The 21,643-nt window shown below is 41.0% G+C and overlaps 2 protein-coding genes across 6 annotated transcripts in view; one reads left to right on the top strand and one right to left on the bottom strand.

Annotated features, from left to right (window-relative positions):
• The window catches only part of HMGCLL1 (3-hydroxy-3-methylglutaryl-CoA lyase like 1), a 128,263-nt gene that overhangs the window by 87,883 nt on the left and 18,737 nt on the right, over nucleotides 1-21,643 (top strand). For 2 of the 5 annotated variants that reach the window (XM_024101610.3, XM_005300202.4), the window contains exons 8-9: nucleotides 7,415-7,540; nucleotides 11,835-12,520. The exons of 1 other annotated variant lie outside the window; for it this stretch is intronic. In XM_024101610.3, coding sequence (XP_023957378.1) covers nucleotides 7,415-7,540; nucleotides 11,835-11,936 — 228 coding nt within the window. In that variant the 3' untranslated portion in view covers nucleotides 11,937-12,520. Of the gene's footprint in view, nucleotides 1-2,381; nucleotides 2,557-7,414; nucleotides 7,541-11,834; nucleotides 12,521-21,643 lie in introns of those variants that run through there. 2 more of the 5 variants (XR_002888141.3, XM_005300203.4) reach the window with 2 other exon arrangements.
• The window catches only part of GFRAL (GDNF family receptor alpha like), a 34,813-nt gene continuing 31,265 nt past the window's right edge, over nucleotides 18,096-21,643 (bottom strand). Inside the window, exon 10 of the mRNA XM_024101608.3 lies at nucleotides 18,096-20,961. Coding sequence (XP_023957376.2) covers nucleotides 20,889-20,961 — 73 coding nt within the window. The 3' untranslated portion in view covers nucleotides 18,096-20,888. The remainder of the gene's footprint in view (nucleotides 20,962-21,643) is intronic.

Here is a 21,643-nt window from a genome sequence, read left to right as displayed (position 1 = left end):
CCCAGGCACGCGCTTGCTGCGCTGGTGCCTGGAGCAGTCCTTGAGTAGGCACTTCTCCTCCAGGTGGACCAGCCATTTAAGGGGGATGAGACACACACTTTACCAGTGGGTCTCACAATCATTTGCTCTACAGCAATTGCCGGGAAATACTTGCCAAGTCCTTACTGTCCTGGGCTGGATGTGCTCAGTGCAGATAGCATCTACAGAGAGCTGCCAGACTGTATGTAAGTAACCTGTAATCATCAAATGGTAATTTTCAAAGGCTTATAACTTGGCCCAAGCTCTGTGAATTTTCATTGAGAAAATAAAAGGCATCTCTCTGATCTCAGGGGTTCCCCAAGTTTCAAGTTCCTTCTCAAATCATGGACCTTTAAGAAATATTTTATATTAGCAAAACCTCATATTTTTTCAGCAACTCATTCTCAGATATGGTTGAACCTATTTTTACTGAACCTATCCAAAACACTTCAGCCTGAGGCAGAGACCTAGTGTGAAAAATGTTGGATCCAGTGTTTAAAGTTTGAAAAGTAAAAAGCAACTGAAAATAAGGTCTTATGATTTAAAGCACGAGGCAACCTTAACTATAAGTGTCACTGCCAGATTCGCCTATAATAATGGGTCAGAGGCTATATGAAAAGATGTGTGCAAGAAGTTAAAAAGAAAGTGCCATATTGACCAATGTTTTGCAGTACTGTTTCCCGTGGCTTGGTTGAATATTAAGTTTCCTTCGGGAGCAAAAACAATTTGTTTCTGAATGTATTAATTTCTCATAAGTGACTGAAACAGGAGCTTTGTAGATTTTAATGTAACAGTGACACCATGTGGCCAGTGGCATATTGGATTTTGCATTTCAAAACTTATTTTCTTGGTCAAATGTAAGCATTAGTATCCCAGCAGAGAGAAAAAGCAGCAGAAGGAAAAACCAGCAAATGACAACTTTTGCCATGAAAAGAGATGCAAAGAGTCCTATTTTATTGCTTTGCACTTTAAAAAAATATGTTTAAATTGCTGAAATGCTAAAATACTATCTGTTGTCTAATTACTCTTCTGTTGAAACAAAATACATGGCAGGGAAACAAAATTAGCTAGACAATTCCATAAGGCTCAGTCATGGCAAGGTCTCTTCTTAGGGAAGAAGCTCACAGAGGGGGCATTCTAGAAACCTTGGGTAGCCCAGGGATCAGATGAATAATCAAATCTATAATGTCAGCATGCAGAGTGATTCCCTTTGTGCTGTAACCTGGGCCATTCTGACACCCTAGCTTGTTTGGGGGCCCTACAAACTGGCTCTCCTCAATGACTACTCTGAAACAATGGAAGGGAGCTATAACTAGTTATAGGAAGATTAATTACTGGAAAGGCTTATGCTTGGAAGTACTCCATTGATAGATGGAAACATGCCATATAATAGCAGCTGCTCCCAGTTCTGCCTTCCGCAAGATATGCTCTTGTCCCCCAAAGCCAGAGGAGCCCCACATTATGTTGGAACTCCACCAAGGGCAAAACCCATCTTGGTGTTCATGTGTTAAATTCTAATTTGGTGAAAATGCTGGCAGTGGACCTGCGTTTCCTTTTATTTTTGTACAGGCCAAACACTTGCTGTACCTGATGGGCTATGCATTTCCCAAGTGGCAAATGGATAGAGCACTGGACTAGCATGTGAGAGTTCAATTACTGGCTCTGCCACAGAGTTCATGTGCAATTTTTTGGCATCTCACACTGCGCCTCAAACAGTGTTGCCAACACGCATCATTATATTATTGATAGTTTTTTAATATTTGATATTTTTCTTAAAGGCCTATTTCTGGACCCACGTAATTATGAATCTCAGCTTTCATTTAAAATTTTAGTAGCTGCTGTGGTTGCAGTGATAAGCTTGAAAATATTTTCAAAATCTCATGGTTTTAAATCTTTATTTAGTAAAGGCCAAACTAATGATTTTTCAACACTCGGAATTGAGGATATTGCATTCACCATCTTGAAATGTGAGATAACAATACATCTCTACCTTACAGCAACATATTAATATTTGTAAGGTGTTGGGAAACTACAGTCAATCATTCAGAAACCTTCAAACTTGTTCAAGCATCAAACAATCATCAAAAAGTCTGGATCATGTACATTTTCACTACAGGACAAACTTTTGGTTACACACATGCATGTTTGGCTATAAACAGCTCAGTGAGTGCTTGTTACAAATATTTGCCACGAAATAGACACAATTCAAACTCTCATGATTCCCTAGCACAATTTAATGCCTGTCAGCAAGTGACCCATAGCATGTGCACCTTTTAAAGGTCTGCTATTGGCAGTGAATATGTTTCAAAAACTGCATGTTCAGATTGCTGAGTTCCTTAACTCATGATCTCTTCTGTTAACAGGGTAAATATTTTTCATGCGATGAAGAAAAAGGCCTTGTTTTAAATACTTGACATCCACTTTTAGCCCTTCTTTATGGAACCCAATATGCCTTACAAGAGCATCAAAAGCAAAACAGTTTTGCAGCGGCTGAAGTTTACTAAGAAGTTACTGATTGAGTATAATTTTAGCCTCTCTGTACGTGGACAGTGTTTGCAGCTATGCTAACCCCAAAAATAGCCTTTGGTCTTTAACACTATCAGAGTGAAAATTATATCTATGTTTTGTCTCAGGAGCTTGTGAATGGGCCACTCAGGGTATGTCTACACAGCAATTAAATGCCTGTGGCTGGCCCCTGTCAGCTGACTCAGGCTCACAGGGCTTGGGCTCGGGGGCTGTAAAATTGCAGTGTAGACATTCGGGCTTGGACCCATCATATGGTCCCAGAGCTGCCGGAACATCTAGCCCTGCAGCCCGAGTCAGCTGACATGGGCCAGCTGATACGGGGTATTTAATTACTGTGTAGAAAGCCCTCAAGTCATGAGCTGCAGTGATTCTGTGTGGAAGCCAGAAAATTCATCTCATGTACTTGCCTTTAAAAAGAAAAAACATATGCAAGAGCAGATGGATGGATGCAGCTGCTGATTCTACTGTTGTTAATTTTACAGACATCTTGTTAGAGATGTTTATAAATAGGTTTTGAAGGATTACATTTTTATTTGTAAATGTTAGTAAACTTCAATTTCACCATACACAAACCAATGAAAAAATATTTCCATCCATCATAACACAAATGTACAGATAGGCAAAATAAGAATAATGGTGCTTGAGAACTTATTAGAGTTTGATTTAAGGATAGTTACTTGGTATATTTTGACATGTGATGTTAACAGTTTCTGTTTTAACAAGTATAAAGCATTAACTTTTTTAATTTTATGTCTACTGTCATTAAATAATTATTGTCTGACCTCCCCATAACTTCCCACAACTGTGAAAATTTAAATTGATAAAAATAAAAAAGCCTAAAAAGATTATCCATCAAAATTATTTAAAAAAAAATCTAATTCTGCCAAGCCTATTTATAAAGGATCTTTATACATAATACATTGAAGACCAGGAACCACATCCTCACTATAAATTTAGTGCACTGATTTAAAGACTTGCGTCAAATTCAGCAGTTAGTCTAAGCCAGGGGTCTCAAACACGCGGCCCGCGGGCCGCATGCGGCCCGTGGGGCTCTTTCGTGCAGACCGCCAAGCTCCCTGTGCTCCCCACCCCCTGCCCACCCCGTGTCGCCGCAAGCCCCGCGCTGCTCCCTGAAGCAGCTGAACTACTGTATGTCCTTGCAGTCCTGAGCAGGGGGGTGGGAGGCAAGTAGAGGGCTCTGTGCTCTTGCAGTTCCCATTGGCCGGGAACTGGGAACCGCAGCCAATGGGAGCTTTGGGGGAGGTACCTGGAGGAGCAGCAAGAGCAGCACATGGAACCATTCCCCCCCCGCCCAGGGACTCCGGCTGCTTTCTGGATCGGAGCGGGGACAGGGCAGGCAGGCAGGGAGCCTGCCCTGGCCGTGGGGCACGGCGCTGCCACCCCACTCTAGATAAGTGGTGCCGGGCTGGAGCCCGCACCCCTTCTGCACCCCAACCCCCTGCTTGGAGCCCCCTGCCACATCCCACACCCCTCCTGCACCCAACTCCCTCCCCTGACCCCCCGCCACACCCTGCACCCCTCACCCCTCCTGCACCCCAACCCCCTGCCTAGAGCCCCCTGCCACACACTGCACCCCAACCCCCTGCTGCACCCCTCATCCCTCCTGCACCCCATCTCCCTGCCCTGAGCCCCCTGCCACAAACTGCACCCTCACCCCTCCTGCACCCCAACCCCCTGCCTGGAGCTAACTGCCACACACTGCACCCCAACCCACTGCTGCACTCCTCACCCCTCCTGCACCTCAACTCCCTGCCCTGACCCCCCCTGCCACACCCTGCACCCCTCAACCCTCCTGCACACCAACCCCCTGCCTGGAGCCCCCTGCCACACACTGCACCCCAACCCCCTGCTGCACACCTCGCCCCTCCTGCACCCCAACTCCCTGCCCTGAGCCCCCTGCCACACACTGCACCCCTCACCCCTCCTGCACCCCAACCCCCTGCCTGGAGCTCCCTGCCACACACTGCACCCCAACCCCCTGCTGCACCCCTCACCCCTCCCGCACCTCAACTCCCTGCCCTGATCCCCCCACCACACCCTGCACCCCTCACCCCTCCTGCACCCCAACCCCCTGCCTGGAGCCCCCTGCCACACACTGCACCCCAACCCCCTGCTGCACTCCTCATCCCTCCTGCACCCCAACTCCCTGTCCTGAGCCCCCTGCCGCACCCTGCACACCTCCTGCACTCCCTTCCCTGAGCCCCCGCTGCACTCCTCACCCCTCCTGCACCCCACACCCCAATTCCCTGCCGTACCCTGCACACCTTCTGCACCTCAGCTCCCTACCCTGAGCCCCCTCCTGCACCCCCTGGGGTGAGGACTTTGGGGAAGAGGTTGGAATGGGGGCAGGGAAGGGGTGAGAAGAGGTGAGGTGGGGCGGGGGCGAGGCCTCATGGAAGGGGTGGAGTGGAGGCAGGGCCGGGGGCAACGAGGGGGGGGTGTCAGTGATGTGGCCCTCGGGCCAATGCACTAGTCCTCATGTGGCCCTTGAGGTCATCTGAGTTTGAGACCCCTGGTCTAAACTGACATAATTGCTCTCTCCAAATGTTTAAATCTGCATCCACACATGAAAGATGTGTTCCTTTAACTATGCTTGCATAGTATAAAGCATAAAAATGATTACACTGCTATAGCTTATTCCAGTTTGTGAGGCAAAATAAGCTATACATTTATAAAGTGCCTTACACTAGTATAACTGCATCCACACTACGGAGTTTGCTGGCATAACTATGTTGGAAAAACATCATACCTCTTACTGACATAGTTATGCTGCCAAACATTTTAAGTGTAGACTAGGTTACAACTCCCTTACTAGCTCACCCATGGGGCCCAATCCATGAGGTCTTCTCAGAGGTTGCCACAGAGCATGTCCACTGAAGGAGGTGGTGGTGTGTGTCCCCTCCCCCACCCCCCTAAATAACCATTAGCCCAGTAATTAAAGCACTCATCAAGACTGTAGGAAGCCCAGGTTCAATTTCCCCTCTATGTTTGATTTGGAGCAAGGAGTTGAATGCACATCTCTCACTGTCCAGTGAAGTGCACCAAACGCTGGGTTATGGGGGTGTTCTCCCTCTATCTTGTCTGTTGATGCTGCACCACTTTGTATAAATCATTAAACAGACATTGGACCACAGAAAATAGTGAGAAGGACTTTGCAGTTCAGATTTGAAGAAGAGCTCTGTGTAGTTTGAAAGCTTGTCTCTTTCACCTAAATAAATTGTTCCAATAAGAGAGATTAACCCACCCACCTTGTCTTTGTAGTTCAGTGGCTAGAGCACTTATGTAAGGTTGGAGGATCCCAGTTCAACTACATTCCTAACGACTTTAATTATTTATAAATATTGGAACAATTTCAGCAGGCGAAACTGAGAGCATCTAGGCAAGCATAGCCCAGTGATTAGGGCACGCACCTGAAAGGTGGGACATGGCGGTTTAACTCAGATGGGGAGAGGAGGAATTGAATCAGGCTTCCCATGTGCCAGGAGAGTGCTCTAACTCTGGACTAAAAGTGGTTGTTGTTATTTGGGGGGAGGGGGAAAGAGGGTGTGTCTCTCCCTTGGCTTTTTGTGAAAAAGGCCTTGGGGCCTAACTCCAGGAGTGGGGTTCAAAGGCGTGAATCCCAATGACACTAAATGAAGCATGGAAGCATGGCAGATGTGACATCCATATGCTCAATGGCTGCTTCAAGTCCTATGGTGAACTTGTGGAAGAGCATTTGACATTTCTCCTGTAGGCTAGGGACACCTCTGTGAGTAAGAAAGAAAAATGTAGGAGTTCAGATCTTGACTTTTCTAACTGCTGTTTAAAATTTCCATATACTATCTTTGTAATTGGCATGGGGAGGGCTAGATTCACAAAGGACTTAGTCACCTAACTACAGCAGTGGTGGATTAGCCACTGGGTCAATGAGGCCCCGTGCCCAGGGGCCCTGGCCAACTGGGTCAGACCCAGAAAAAAATCTGCTGCCAGGTGGTGGAAGCCCAGAGCCTGGCTGCTGGATGGGCAGGAAGGGCAGGGTGGGGTGGAGGAAGCCCTCGTGCCCCGACACCTCTCCCCAGCAGAAGCGCTGGGTGGGCGGAGTGGGGGAAGTCCCCAGTGCCCTGTCCCCGGCAGAAGCCACAGGGCAGCAGGGGAAGTTCCAGCACCCGGATCCCCCGCTGCAGCCGTGGGACTGGAGGAGTCTCGCTACCTGCTGCGGCCTCAGGGTCGGGGAACTCTCACTACCTGCTATGGCTCGGGGCCATGGCGGGGGGACAGAGCTTCTCTGGTCTTGGGGCCACAGTGTGGGGGGGCGGAAGGGAGGAGACCATGTGTGGAACAGGGGCATGGCCCCGGGAAGGGGCAGAAAGGGATGGGGCTGTAGGCGGGGCCACAGATGGAAGAGACAGAATGAGGGCGGGACCACAAGCTGAAGAGGTAGGGAGCCCCCCCCCCCCACTTGCTCTGACCCAGGGCCCCAGGAAACCTTAAGCCACCTATAGGCACCTAAGTCCAACATTTAGGCACCACTGACATTCACAAAACCACCACAGCTCAGATGCAGGTTACTGTGTTGTTTTTGAAGATATAAAAAAGTAAAAAAAAAAGTGAAATTGAACACCCTCCGCCCCCATAAAAATAACTTTCATATCTGCCAGAATCATGCAGTAGGCTGTTCTCTAGTCAGGACCTCCTGAATACTATCCCATAAGGCCCAGTATATGGAATGTCAAATAAAGAATAAAGTCCATTGGTTGGAAATTTATCCTTATCTTGTATTACCAATTGTAACTACTGTGTGCTGGTTAACATTGTAATTTATGAATAGCACTATGTGATAATGTTGCATTTGTATGTTATTGTTTTCCAGATGGGAGTTGGTGTTGTGGACTCTGCTGTTGCTGGATTAGGTGGCTGTCCATATGCGAAAGGTGCTACTGGAAACGTAGCCACGGAGGATGTGCTATACATGCTTAATGGGTTAGGGATAAATACGGTAAACTATTGCACATTTATGTTAGCATAGCTACATTTCTAAATACTGTCAGTCACAGTATGTTTGAATACCATAATAGTGTTGCTGTCAGGGAGCTATTTGTTGATCATTTCCGAAGATTATATTTGATTACAATACACTGAGATTTGTAGCTGAAAAGCCCTTGAATATGACGTGCAATAGACTGGTGAGAGAGAAACTGCTGAACAGGCAGGCTTAACCGCTCAGGAGGCTGATCCAACCTTGACTGATAGCAATTGGAGTCTTTCTACTGACTTTACTGAGCTATGGATCAGGCCCATCGTGATTATGGGACTAGGGAGTAGTTTCCTTCATCTGGCTTCAGATGTGAAAAATACAGTTGTGTTTGACACAATATTTGGGACTGACCTGTCAAACATTTACCACCTGGACTAATTCAATATCCCTTCAAGCCACTGTAAAACTATCACATTATTGTTCACAAAGGTGAGTTATGTGACGGTGAGATTAACTTGCTCCCCAGCTGAAGACCCAGTATGTTGTGTGTGACACTGAGTTTCTACTAACTGGAGCAATAGGACACACAATTTGACTTTGGAACACAGATGTAAATGGTAGCATAAAAAACACAGTCACTGTGGTTTCAGATCTAGTATGGTACACAACCTGTCCTAACTGCCTCCGTCTGTGGTTCAAGGCTGTCTCTTTTATTTCTGTCTATATGCAGGAAAAACAGTTACAAAGTTTTCTTTGAGACCCCGGCTTTATATGCCTATCCATGCCTTTGTCACCTCCAGATTAAACTACATGGTGCGCCTTGCATAGGGCCATGTCTTGGGACCATTCAGAAATTGAAGTCAGGGAAGAATGCAGCTTTCTGTTTATTAAGTTGTGGTGCACACACAGGGCTGGCTCTACTGTTTTTGCCGCCCCAAGCAGTACGCCGAATTGCCGCTGCGGACGGCGGGGGCAGTCTGTGTGCCGTTAGGGTGGCACGTGCGTTTCCACGATGGCAATTCGGCGGCAATTCGGCGGCAGCTTCTATGTTCAGCCAGAAGACAGAAGCCGCCGAATTGCCGCCGCGGGCAGCTGAACATAGAAGCTGCCGCCGAATTGCCGCCGCCGCGGAAATGCGCATGCCACCCTAACGGCACACGACAGTCCCCGCCATTCATGGTGGCAATTCAGCGCGCTGCTTGGGACGGCAAAAACACATGGACTGCTGCCCCCTTGCAGATTGCCGCCCCAAGCACCTGCTTGGAATGCTCGTGCCTGGAGCTGGCCCTGTGCATACAAAAAGCACATTACACCTGTCCTTAATGAACTGCAGTGCCTCTCAGTTGGTTTCCAGAAGAAGTTGAAGGTGCTGATTTTTATCTATAAAGCCCTAAATGATTTGGGATTTTACAACCTGCCTTCCATTTGTAATCTGTGGAGATGCTCACACTAAGAATACCCTGGTTTAAAAGAGGGGGTGGTGGTTAGTCTTTGGGGCAGTTTTGCACTACAGATGTGTCTTGACTAATGTTCTAAAACATCAAAGTCCTTGGCTTCATTTCTACACTTCTTGGGCAAAATGCCCATTGACTTCAGATTTTGCCCATATAATATTTTACTATAGCTCTGCCAGGGGAATTATTCAAGCAAAAATATTCAGCAAAGCCCATGACCGTATGAAATTGGTCACAAACCTTTTGAGCAAATGTATCAGTAAGTAAGTCTGAGTCATCTTAAGGGAGTTTAACTGGCACCATCTTTGTATTTGGCCCAAAATATTTACATGGAATCCTGTGAAGCAAAATTTCCAAGTTTCTCAAACATCCCTCTAAGCCTTTTCCATATTGCAACCCCTGCTGCAACAGAAAAAAGTCCATTGCCCTTCCACCTTAGCCGTAAAGAAAGAGAGGACGGTTATAGGCCCAGGTTGAAAAACCATTGCTCGGATAGGCTCTCATCTTAATGTGTAAAGATTCTAGTCCCCACCGAGTACATATTTGCATTTGTTTCACAGTACCCTATTCTGTGGTGTGGGCTCATCACCCTAATAGTCTGCTAATATTTCACTATTTTTATGACAGCACATATTGACATTATGTATAACCAAATGTTTCTCTGTGCAAAGAAATGCTCTGTTTTCATTTCAGCTGTGTCCTCATGCTCTCATTTTGTTGACTAAAATGTGAGCCAATGGATGAATGGCTATTTGAGGCTTCATTAGTGCTCTCTCATTGGCCATGTGCATCAGAATAATAATTAATGCTTGTTTTATAGTGTTCTCCAGAACGATTAAACAACATGATAATATGAAGTGAATCTGTAAGAGTTTGTCCACAAACACGTTGCTTGGTAGTACAATGATAAATGGGCAGTTCAATGTCACACGTGATTAATGGTCACAAAGGTTTCCAGCGAGACACGCACCTTATGCAAAGAAACAGTTTTTATATGGTTCAGATATAATTATAATAATAGTACCTGCTCTTATGATGCCTTCCCCATGCTTAACAACCAGTAAGCCTTAAAAAACTTCTGAGAAGAGGTAAGTACCATTATTGCCATTTTATAGATGATGAAGCTGAAACTCAGAGAGATTATAGTCCTGGTCCTAACAAGTGCTGAATAAGAACTGATTTACTGGAGTCAATGGGAGTTGTAGGAGTTTGGCATCTGGGCGGAGATGTTTCGCTTCTTGAAGGATCAGGCTCTATGTCACTGCCCAAAGTCAGACCGAAAGATCAGGGAAAAGCAGCAGACTGGCTGGTACTTCATCCCTCTCAAGGTATACAGTCATCTAGTTTAGGCATATGGCTGGTCCCACAATCCTCCTGCACACATGGCGTGGTCAGCAAGCATACATATATGAATTCTTCTATATCTGCCCTGAGCTATATTGTCCTAGCTCAGAGATCTGACATGCATCTATCCCTGCCCTTTCTCTCCTCTCTGACCCTCACACTCCTTTATGTGACTCATGAGAGTAAGGTCAGAGTTTTGCCCTCTGTGTGTAAACCATCTCTTATGAAGTATTATTGTTCATGAATGTCTTACAATATAAATGTAAAACAGAAAAGAGACCATTTGAACAGCACAGGCACTAGCCTAGACACCCCATGCAAAATGTGCATGTTGTTTTATTTAACACATCTAAGCATGTGTTTCTTGTCAACACCTACTGTACTATTAAATATTCATTACAATGTTGTGAATTTGGTATGTTGTTGGTCTCCACAGAAACCTGCCTACCAAGTCTATCTATGATGACATGTTTCTTATTTCTATCACATATAACAAAGACAGATGGTGCAAGGCTGATTGAAACTTTATTCCAGTTAAAAATGGCTTTTTGATTAAATGGAAATTTCTATGAGAAAATTTCCATTTTTGTTGAAAATTTTCACTCATCGAATTGACTATTTAAGGCAAAGGTTAATGCAAAGCATGCAAGTAAATAGGCTAAAACGGGGTGTGCATGGTTTAAGGGACTGGTAATGAGGCAGGAAACATTTTACTTCTAGGTCAGTGATTTTATTCTACCCTAACTGAATAGTAACCAAAATCACCAATGTTTTATGGGCTCTTTCTTTTTGTTTGGTTTGGGGTATTTTTGTTTGTTTGTTGGGTTTTGTTTTTTTTTAGCCTATGTAAAATGAGTTGCTTATACAAGAAAGAATGTGTCTTAGCAAGGAGAGATTAGTCAGTTGTGATTCTCCATACAATTGTAATAGTAATATAAATGGTAATTTTCTATAGAAGAGAGAATCTCCAGGGAAGAGCTGACAGTTATTATATATGTATTGGAATGTATATGTTATGTTATGGAATCCCACTTTCTGTAACTCCATGCCATTTTCCAAATCTGTCAGTGGGATACTTTTCTTACAAATTTGATCCTTCAAAGAGTACTATGAGAGGTAAACAAAGACATGTTTATATGAATTATTCAGCAATTTCATTTTGAGATGTATTACTAGAATCCCTCGCTAATCCCCATTTTTTTTCGCATGGGGAATTTTTTGCAAAGGAGAATCTTTTAAAATGGGAAAAATAATTTGTGTGACTATTGTAGTAAGCATTATGAGGCAGAGCGTCACCTAGTGTAAGTTGGCATAGCTCTACTGACCTCAGTTTACGCCAACTAAAGATCTAACCTTTTTTCTTCAAAATAAAAGAATGGATTGCAATGAAGAACGAAGTGGGTTTCTTCTAGAAATTACAGCCCTGGAGAGCAGTTCACCAGTGACATAAGCATTATCAATGTACATATTTTAATACTATAAATTAAATTAACTTATTTTCTCCCCCCATGTTTTAGGGAGTGAATCTTTACAAGGTGATGGAAGCTGGTAACTTCATCTGCACGGCTTTGAACAAGAAAACAAATTCTAAAGTTGCACAAGCTTCCTTCAATGTTTGAACTGTATATTAAAATGTTCTTTCTGCAATACACATTGTCAAAGAGCATTTACATAAAGAAAATCAATTGCAAAACCTTTTCAGTCAAGAAAAAAAGAAAGCATGCTATAGCTGTTCTTTATGGAAAGAGTAACTGTGTGTTAGAGTACTACATCTTGCCAAATGTTATTTTGGGGAAAGAATACAGCATTGCAAATAATAAATATAATGTCTATCAATACAAATTCATGTACTCGATACTTTTAAAAGTAAGCAAATCAGCAACTTACTGTCTATTTAAATGGCCTTTTAGCTTGCTTTAGAAAAAAATAATTACAGAGTTCCACAAAAAGTGAATACATTGGTAATTCTTAATCAAGCTGACTTTTAGTACAGTACAAATATTTGAAGTAGTTTATGAGATCCCACATTGTGTGTGGCCTGGCTATTATGTGTTTTATTTCTCTGAATCTCCACTTTTCATTTGCCAAGTCAATTATGTTATGAACGTGGAGCCCAATCTAAATTTACTGTAAGTAGTTTCTAGCAATAGCACTTTTGTATTTTTACAATGGTTAACATCTGTTAAATATATGAATGATTTTATCTTGTTCCAAGAGTTTGTGATGAATAGCAGCTTGCCATATCCTGCAAATCTAGTGCAACCTCTCTTATTTGTTACATACATTAAATTCACTGTAGTTGCCTTTTTCATCAGCTGTTTTAAAAAGCTGATTAATTATATCAAACAATGAAAAGAAGACAGGATATACTCTTTAGTGTAGCACACTGGGGGTAATTAGATTTTTGTGTAAAAGCCTCATGCACCAGTTGACATTTTATTTTATGATCCCCAGATTATCATTCTCACTCATTATCACAGAATCTGTCTTTCTGGGGATGTTGACACCTATGACTGACTAGTTTACACAGAGTGAGCCATCCACAGCCTCCCTCTAAGCTTTTGTGAATTTACTGTACCTGTAAATGTCTGAGTGCAACAAAATGCCAGTAAACTGCACCATCATCAGTAAATCAGCAATGGACAATTTAAAATAACTGCCTCATTGTTTTTGTAACCTGTTCAAATCATCCATGAAACTACTGTAATCTTCTTGCCTGAAACTTCAGTTCTTTTACTGTGTCTGTCTACACAGCCTTCTTCAGTATCTGTATCTTCATTATGTATCTGCTCTTGATCTGAATTTTGTTAGAAAGCAAGCTCTTAACACAAAACCCAATAACCTGGGCTATGATTTTTTCCCCATTGATATATACTTAGCTCTTCTCAGAAACATGAAAATTTGGAGAAGGATGAGATTTTAAAAAAGTGAAAGATTTACATGAAAAGAAAGAAGAAGGTAGGCTCACAGTTGTGTGCAGCCCAACTCTGTCAGACTACAGCACCCTTACTTGTGCCATTATCGCATGTTCTGGGGTTGTGCCATGGTCCGAACCAACTTGATTATGAGACATCCAGGTTGTCGGCTGATGTCACATATGGTTGGAGTTTGGTGGCTACTACTCTCCAAATTATTTTGCCCAGGAATGTGGGGGTTGGAGACAGGGTAGTCATTGGAGAGGTCTTCTTTGGAGAGGTCTTTCTGGCAAGTGTTGGCTTGCTGAGGACTGGTGAACTATTACTTTTTTCCAGGAGTTTGGTAGCTGTGCTTCTCTGAAGCAGGCATAGATTATTTCCATTAGTAGTTCACATAGTTCTTCTTCACTGTCTTTTACCAGCCTGGAGTCTCCTGGATCCATTTCACAGACTGTGGCTTTAATATTTTTCAGGGCTACCCTGCTTTGCATCAGATACAGTTCAGTCTTTACAGGTGGCTGGAAATTGGCCTTGAGTTGGCACATTTATATGTTAGTTTAAAATCTAACCAGACATCATTGAAAATAAGATTCAGGAAGGACCTGTAATACGAGTGCTCAATCCAAGGGTTGCAAAACCAACAACACCCCCCCATCCCACCCCCAACACATGGGCTCATGAACAGGGCTGGGGGTGGTTGTGATCATCTTTCCTTACTTTATTGCTAGATGGGAGAGGTTGATAACATTTGCTCACCATTGTAATATGGGATCATGGAATGCAGCTTGAGAATCACTGAGGTAGAATTACTACTATTTTGCTCCATGCTATAGAAATGAACCACTTCTACGGCAAAGGAATAGTTTATGTAAGATACGACTGTTTTCTCAGAGGGTTATTTTAAGGGGAGGGAGTGTGGCCTAGTGATCAGATCTGTGGTCTGGGAGCTAGGATTCTGTTCCCAGCTGGCTCACTGTGTGACTTATCAGGTTGCTCACCTAGTGCTGTGAGGTTTTCATTAATTATTTTTTGTAAAGCCAGTTGGAATGTTCAGAGCACAGAATTTAAAAAAGTATCCAATCTGAGAACTGTCCCAGCAACATTTCCCAGGCTTGGCTTGTTAATTATTTTTATTTACGCATTTATTTATACTATATTTACTAAATGGAAACATTTTTTCTTCAAATCTCCCATTTCCTGTTTCAGTTAGCATCTGCCATCATGATCCTAATGTCCTAGCAGGAGGGCATGATTAAAACCAATGTTAATGTAGCCCTTTGGGTCATCCTCCAGAGACACGGTATATTTGCTGAAGAACTGTCACCAGCATGGTTGTACTGGTTAAATGCACCTATTATTTTGCAGTGCATGGCATTAATCTTAAAGGTGAAATAAAACATATCTAAATGTTTGTTGAAACAGATATCCTGATGTATTATGACATGCTAGAGTTCAGCAACTCCAGTTAACTAAGTCACACGTAAGGCGTTAGTAAATATCAGCTGTCACTCCATCACACACTCTAATGTTTATGCCGGTAAGGTGTAATCCATTCTGAGTGCATTTGCTTGTGATTACCTTTATTATCAGTTGTTCCAATCTGCTTTAATGGAAAATGATACGCAACTGATGAATCTCTTCTACGTTACCATAGAAACATATTTCTTCCCTCCATTAACTAAGCATTAACTATGAGATCTTTGATAACTCAGAATATTCCTCTGTAAAGAAATATTCAAGTTATGGTAATCAAAGTTGATTCAGAGTACCACTCTCAGATCATTTAAATTTTCTTTTCAATTTTTATTTTTGAGCTTCTCTCTATATCACAAATGCAGAGCAAACATTTTCATTCCTGTTTTTATATTAGCTAAAATCACCCAAATTACCATCTGAGCCTGTACCGAGGGTCATCAATGGTAAAAAAATTGTAGATTGCAGTGGGTGTCTGAACACATCCTAATACTTTATACTATACACTGAGGTGGAAAATATGTTCTGGATCACACGTGTGACCTTCTTACTGTATTTTTTTTTGCAATTACTCCAAAATTGCATGCTCCAAAAACTGCATGATGAACAGCTGCACATAAGGATAGTAAGGTGCAGACACTCCATGCCCCATACACATAGAATGCCTTTCCTGAGCCGATCTGCAAAAGTCACTATCAACTTCTCTTTCAAATCCTTCCTGGAGACCCACTTTTGCTGTAATGTCTAAAAGACAGTAGCCAGCTAATTATCATTAGATAAAAGAGCAGTTGGTGACAGATTACATATACCACATATTATAACATTTTAAAATATGTACAACTATGTACAAAACCAAATCTAACAATATGTTTATATTAGCCATCACTCTGACCGCTGTGCTCATGTGTTACATCCCTGTCCCTCACTCTTCATCTGTTTTTCACACTGTAAGCTCATTGGGGCAGGGAGTGTGGTTTCCTGTATGACTGTAAAACACCTACCACATGTTATAGTATGCTATAGTACAGAAAATAAAAATGTACCAGTACATAATAAATTGCAAAGGTACTTCAGGTGTCTAAGGGACTTTAATACCTTTAAAACTGAAATTGCTGCTGGCTGGGATTCTCAGTTGATTATCTATTACTAATGTATTTAATATAATAGATATTTAATATATTTAAACTAGAAGAAGTGGCATTAGGAATCAGTAGCATGGTAAATGCCTAATCAGTGTATTCTCCTGTTGATGCATTCATAATTCCCAATAAAATGAATAATTATTTATGTTTTGCATACGTCTTTATTGTAGAAGACAATAGAAAAGTGCACATTTTAATGGCACTTGAAATAGGAATCATTAAAATCTCCAAGAAGCAAGTTAGCAAGGAACCCATTTTCAGGAAATCATCAGGGCCAGATGGTTTTCACCTAAGGGGTTCTTAGGAAAATAATATATGAAAAGCACAGGAAATAATTCTAAAGAAAACAAAGGACAAGAATTATACAATGTAGTGAAATGCACCTCAGTCCATAGGGCTTGAACAGGGCCCTGTAGAACATGTAAAACCCATGATGGAAAGGATAAATTTTTCATATCAGATGGGCCTAAGTGGTATGTAGGGCCCCCAGCCTTGAAGACTGGAAAATCTCTAAAACGGTCTATATCTTTAGAAGGCAACTAAAAGAGATCACAGGACTGTCAAAACAGACTGTATCTTGCCACCTTTGCATTCAACAGGAAGGTTTCCACTGACTTCGGTGAAAGACAGAGGAAGCCCTAGAGTCCTGGAAACTAATTAAGGAGAGAATAGTAGACTACTTGGATAAATAAGCTCTGCCATGGCCAAACAAATATGGTGGCCTGGATCCCCAGTTGGTGTAAATGGTCATCATTCCATTTAATTCAACAAAGCTGTGACAGCTTACAACAACGATCTCCCTTCACTTCTCTAATGGAAAATCATGCTTCTCTCACCTGTTCTTTGAAAGTGTTACTAAAACAAAATTTTAACATAGGTGACCCAATAATGTAATGCTAATTTTCAAAACACTTTTGATAATATTCTTTAAACAGGGACAATGACAGATAAAAGGAAAAAAGTCTTATTGAGTAAAAACATGCTACATAATAGGAAATAAAAAGTCATAGTGAATGGCTAGTCCTCACAGTGGAGAGAAATTAATAGTGGGCTATGACCAACTTAATATATTTATTAATCTATCTAGGGCAGTGATACTCAGACCCCAGCGGTTCAGGAGTCAAAGTAGCGATCAACATTACTCAAAAGAGCCACAGTAGTGTGAATGACAGAGAAAATATTTAGTTTATATATATAAACTTAGATTGGTTAATAATTAAATCACTGTATTTTAATATCATGTGCTGCAAAGAGACATTAAAAAGCCACTTATGGCTTGAGAGTTACAGTCTGAGTATCACTGATCTAGGGTTTTATAAGGTCAACCATCACTGTGATATTTGAATGCCTTAATAGACTTGAATTTTCAGGGACAATATTTGAGTCATTGTGGGACAAGTTAAAAAACCATCCAATGCCTGGTAATATTCGAAAAAAGGATCCAAAGCAATACAAAGAATATTGTAATAAGATTGCAAACAACCATATACCCATACTTAGAGTATTGTGTCTGGAAGTCAATCTTAAAATGCTTCTATTCATTTGAAAAACTTTCTTGGCTGAGGGATGTTTTCTATCCATTTAAGTACTTGTAGAACTGGTAAAAATGTACAACCCAGAAGGAATAGAAATTGTATCTGAAATGCAAATTTTGAAAAGGCCTGGAGAAAAGCAACAAATGCGTCCAATATGGAAAACATGTAATATGGCCTGAAAAGCAGGAATGTTTAAAGGGATCTAACCGAGATATTTGCAGGCTATGGCTGCCTAGGTTTTATACCAAGCTCACCATTGTGCTGTCTGAACATCTATCAGAATTATGAAGAAAAATCTATCAGTCCCTGAAAGTAGTATTTGCTTGGTGTGGCTCTGCAAATTTTCACTTTAGGAAAACTTGATTCTGAGTTTAAACTGCCCAGTGACAGTTTTCAGATTTAAGCTACTCTACAGCTGCACATGCAATGGTCTACATGCCAGGATAAAAGTCTACTAATGAAGTTACAACTTTCACTCAGTTTTTATAGGCTTTAAGTGCTGAATATCAGGGATCTGATGACCAAAGTAGGGGACACATGATAAAAAGGATCTGATTATTGTTACCATGCCCTTGGAGCATTGCATTCACTGTAATCATGACCGGCCTATCCCCTACTCACAATCAAACAGCAATCACAAGCTGACCCCAAAGGACTATTATGCGCTAGAGAATGGATTGAAATGATGATTAAGCTACTGGAATACCTGTGTATACAGCAGACATTTGTTTATTTAATAATTTATCCTACTCTTCAGAAGTTTACAACCAGAAAAGATACAATTACCCTAACAAAGCATCAGGCTAAATTACAAAGCCAAAAGAAGCATGATACAGAAATTTCATACGCATCTCATGAAGATACTGTAGTCTACTATTAAGCATTTGTGACAGCACTAGTTAACATATCCAATCAAGTTATCAAAGTAACACAATATCCACTAAACTTTTGGTATCCATTCTAAATAAACTGGGGGGGGAGGGAAGGCAGATAAAGGAACATATTCAGGTTGCTTAAGGCCCTAAAAGTAGGTGGTTTTAAATTTAAAAAAAATTACAAACCTAAAGCTTAGCAGAAATATTTACATGGTTCTTTTGTCTGAATAAAAAGAGATTTTTACAATCTGAATTTAAATGTAGCCCTGCAAGTTTTTGCATACATGCTCTTCAGCATGTCCTGAAGTCCAATGTCCTGTGTAACTAGTGGATGGGAGGCAGACAGTCAGATTGGAAACAAAACTGAGATATGTGTCTTTCCATATGTGACTCCATTAATGCATCATTTCTTTTCTAAAGTATGGAAATATTAAATATGCTAATACTAGTGGTAGCATAGTTCTGAGCTTGGTCTTTTTACACCATAATTTTAAGGCAACAGTGATATTCTAATATGTAATGCCCACTTCGTAAATGCTGGTAATTGATGGATTGATCTATAACTGTCTTTTAATTAGCAAATTAACTACCTTTCCTATCAATTTGTGTTTCTGTTTGTGTATCTGTATTAGTGTTGATTTAATAATATGATTGTATTTAATTCAAACTAATAAAATAGGAAGGAAATTATTACTATACAGGCCTCAAAGAGAGAAAAAAAGGATGGCTAATAATTAGTGAAACTTCTACAGTTACCTAACATAGGTTTTGCATACATAATAATTTTGCAGTCTTCTGGCCAGTCATTTCACAATCCACTAAAGCCAGAAACAAAAGTGTGTTTGAAAGGAAGGATTCCTGGCTTTCTAATAATGGTAGAAAGCTCTCATTCCTAACCCTGATGGGTTGCAAGATATCGGGCATAAAATCCTGGCTCCAGTGTAGTTAATGGCAACACTTGCATTGAATTCAATGGGGCCAGTATTTCAATCCAGATGTTAAACTTGTCACTGTATATTGTTGTAGTGGGAAGCAGAGAAAGTCAAAATGCATGATAAATACACTTAATTTACCACATGTATATCACGGCCACATAGACTACATATGTGGTGGCAGTGTCATAGAAACCCAGGAACTCCAGAAAAATTTGATTTTGTGGAAACCACATTCAAAAAAACCCATTTCAACGTAAAATTACTGTTCAGCTCTATTTATCTATGTGATAAGTTGTAGAGAGATGTGATAAACTGTATTTATCATGCAACTTTGAACACCTTATCTACACTCTGCTTACTAATCCATCTTTGCAAAAACTAGTTAAATTTACGTTAGCAATGTCAAGGAACTGCCATTTAAAAATAAAATTACCACAAATTATTAAACAAATTATCTTGGCCCGAGGCCTATGCCATTATTCAGTTTGCAGTCAGTGAGCGGTTTAAGGTGTGATAGCTTGTTTCCCAGGTGTGCCAGAAACAGGAGTACCTGATAACAAAGATTTCCAGGTTCTACTCCTATGAGTGGAGTAGACCTTACAATCTTGATATTATTATGTACAGAATAACTAATTTTAAAAGTTTAGACATTTCTAATGTGTATTTGTGATTAATTTCTTTCTCAAGGGCTGGACATTTGCACTCATAGTGCTAAGGTTGTCTGGGTGTGGGTATACAAAAAATAGTACCAGTAACATTCATAGATTCCAAGGTCAGAAGGTACCATTGTGATCATCTAGTCCAATGTCCTGTATAACACAGACCATAAGAACATCTCCTACATAATTCCTGGAGCAGATCTTTTAGAAAAAAATCCAATCTTGATTTAAAATGGTCAGTGTTGGAGAACCCATCCTTGGTAAATTGTTCTAATGGTTAATTATTATCACTGTTAAAAATGGACATCTTATTTCTAGTGTGAATTTGCCTCACTTCAATGCCCAACCATTGGGTCATGTTACATGTTTCTGTGCTAGATTGAATAGCTCATTGGTAAATATTTGTTCAACATTTAGGTACTTTTAGACTGCAATCAAGTAACCCCTTAACCTTCTTTTTGCCACTCTCAGCCATGTAGCTAGCCCAGATTCATGCTGATATAATATTTTTACCACAAACCATGGCAGATGCTCAAATGGAAAATTAAACATTAAAGATTCTCCAGTGTGCAACTGTGGTCACCCACAACAGACCATGTAACATATAATAACTCAATGCCTCAGTCACAAATACAAAGGAGGCATCACAGCTATACACTCTGCTACTCTAGACGCACTTATCTGGATTAACCATCTGAATCTAAAATTATAATTGCTGTTCTACCTTTCCACCAGCCATACGAAGAAGAAGAATATTTTACAATCATATACTGACTGTCCAGAACTATGACAAATAGACATAGACCGTATAAATCAATGAGCATGCACAGGGGATTGAGTGAGTGCAGTTTTAAAATTTTTCCATTTGGGAAAGATTTTGTACATGTAAGTAAATATAAAACTCATACTCTCAACCACAAAATCCCATCACAAACTAGACTTTATAACATACATTTTATTATGACATATCCACAACAGTCTGACTACCAAGAATAGCCTTAAAGAGAGTTTGCCACAATGTTGATTATCTATGACTGTTAATGGACCATAAGAATCTCAGATGAATGAACTGGTGAGGGATTTCTTGATGGATACGTTGCTCTGCAGGCTCTGAAAACAGAGAGTATACGTTTATTTAATAGTGCAGTTATACGGCTTTTGGGTGGAATCTTGGTTCCTTTGAAGTCATTCACAAAACTCCCACTCGAGTTCAATGGAACCAGGATTTCAACACTTATATTTGCAATGAGCATTGGAATAAAATCATTCCCTTCACAGTAATTAATGTACTTTCTTTTATATTGTTTGTACCCGTCTTTAATCCCATTTTATTTATACTCTCATTGACAGTCTCCAGTCACTGCAAACCAGAGATATGAAAATAAATAAACTGTATTCCACATATCCTTGACTTGTCTTTTGCAGCTTTCTACAAAATTCCTCTTTGATCTCTGTCTCAGAATTTAATAATGAAATTTCATGCAAACTCTACCACTATATCTCTTGCCACCTTAATTCTGTTCCCCATCCTTTGACATTGTGTGTCTTGAAATCTGGCCATTTAATGTGGCCCAATAAAATGCATCATATTTAACTTGTGTATTTAAACAACAAAAGTTTGTGCACTTGACAAAGTTAATGTGTATTTTTTGTTTTGTTGCCATGTTGTAAGATACAATGTGGTACATCCTTCACTCTGACAATTTGCCACAGAACCCCCATTAACAATAATGGGACCTGCACTGATAAAAAACTCCACTCATGGGTTTGTGAATTTATCCCAAGGTGAGTA

Source organism: Chrysemys picta, chromosome 3 (genome assembly GCF_011386835.1).
Source record: "Chrysemys picta bellii isolate R12L10 chromosome 3, ASM1138683v2, whole genome shotgun sequence".
NCBI lineage: Eukaryota > Metazoa > Chordata > Testudines > Emydidae > Chrysemys > Chrysemys picta.
This window is presented reverse-complemented; position numbering and strand designations above follow the sequence as displayed.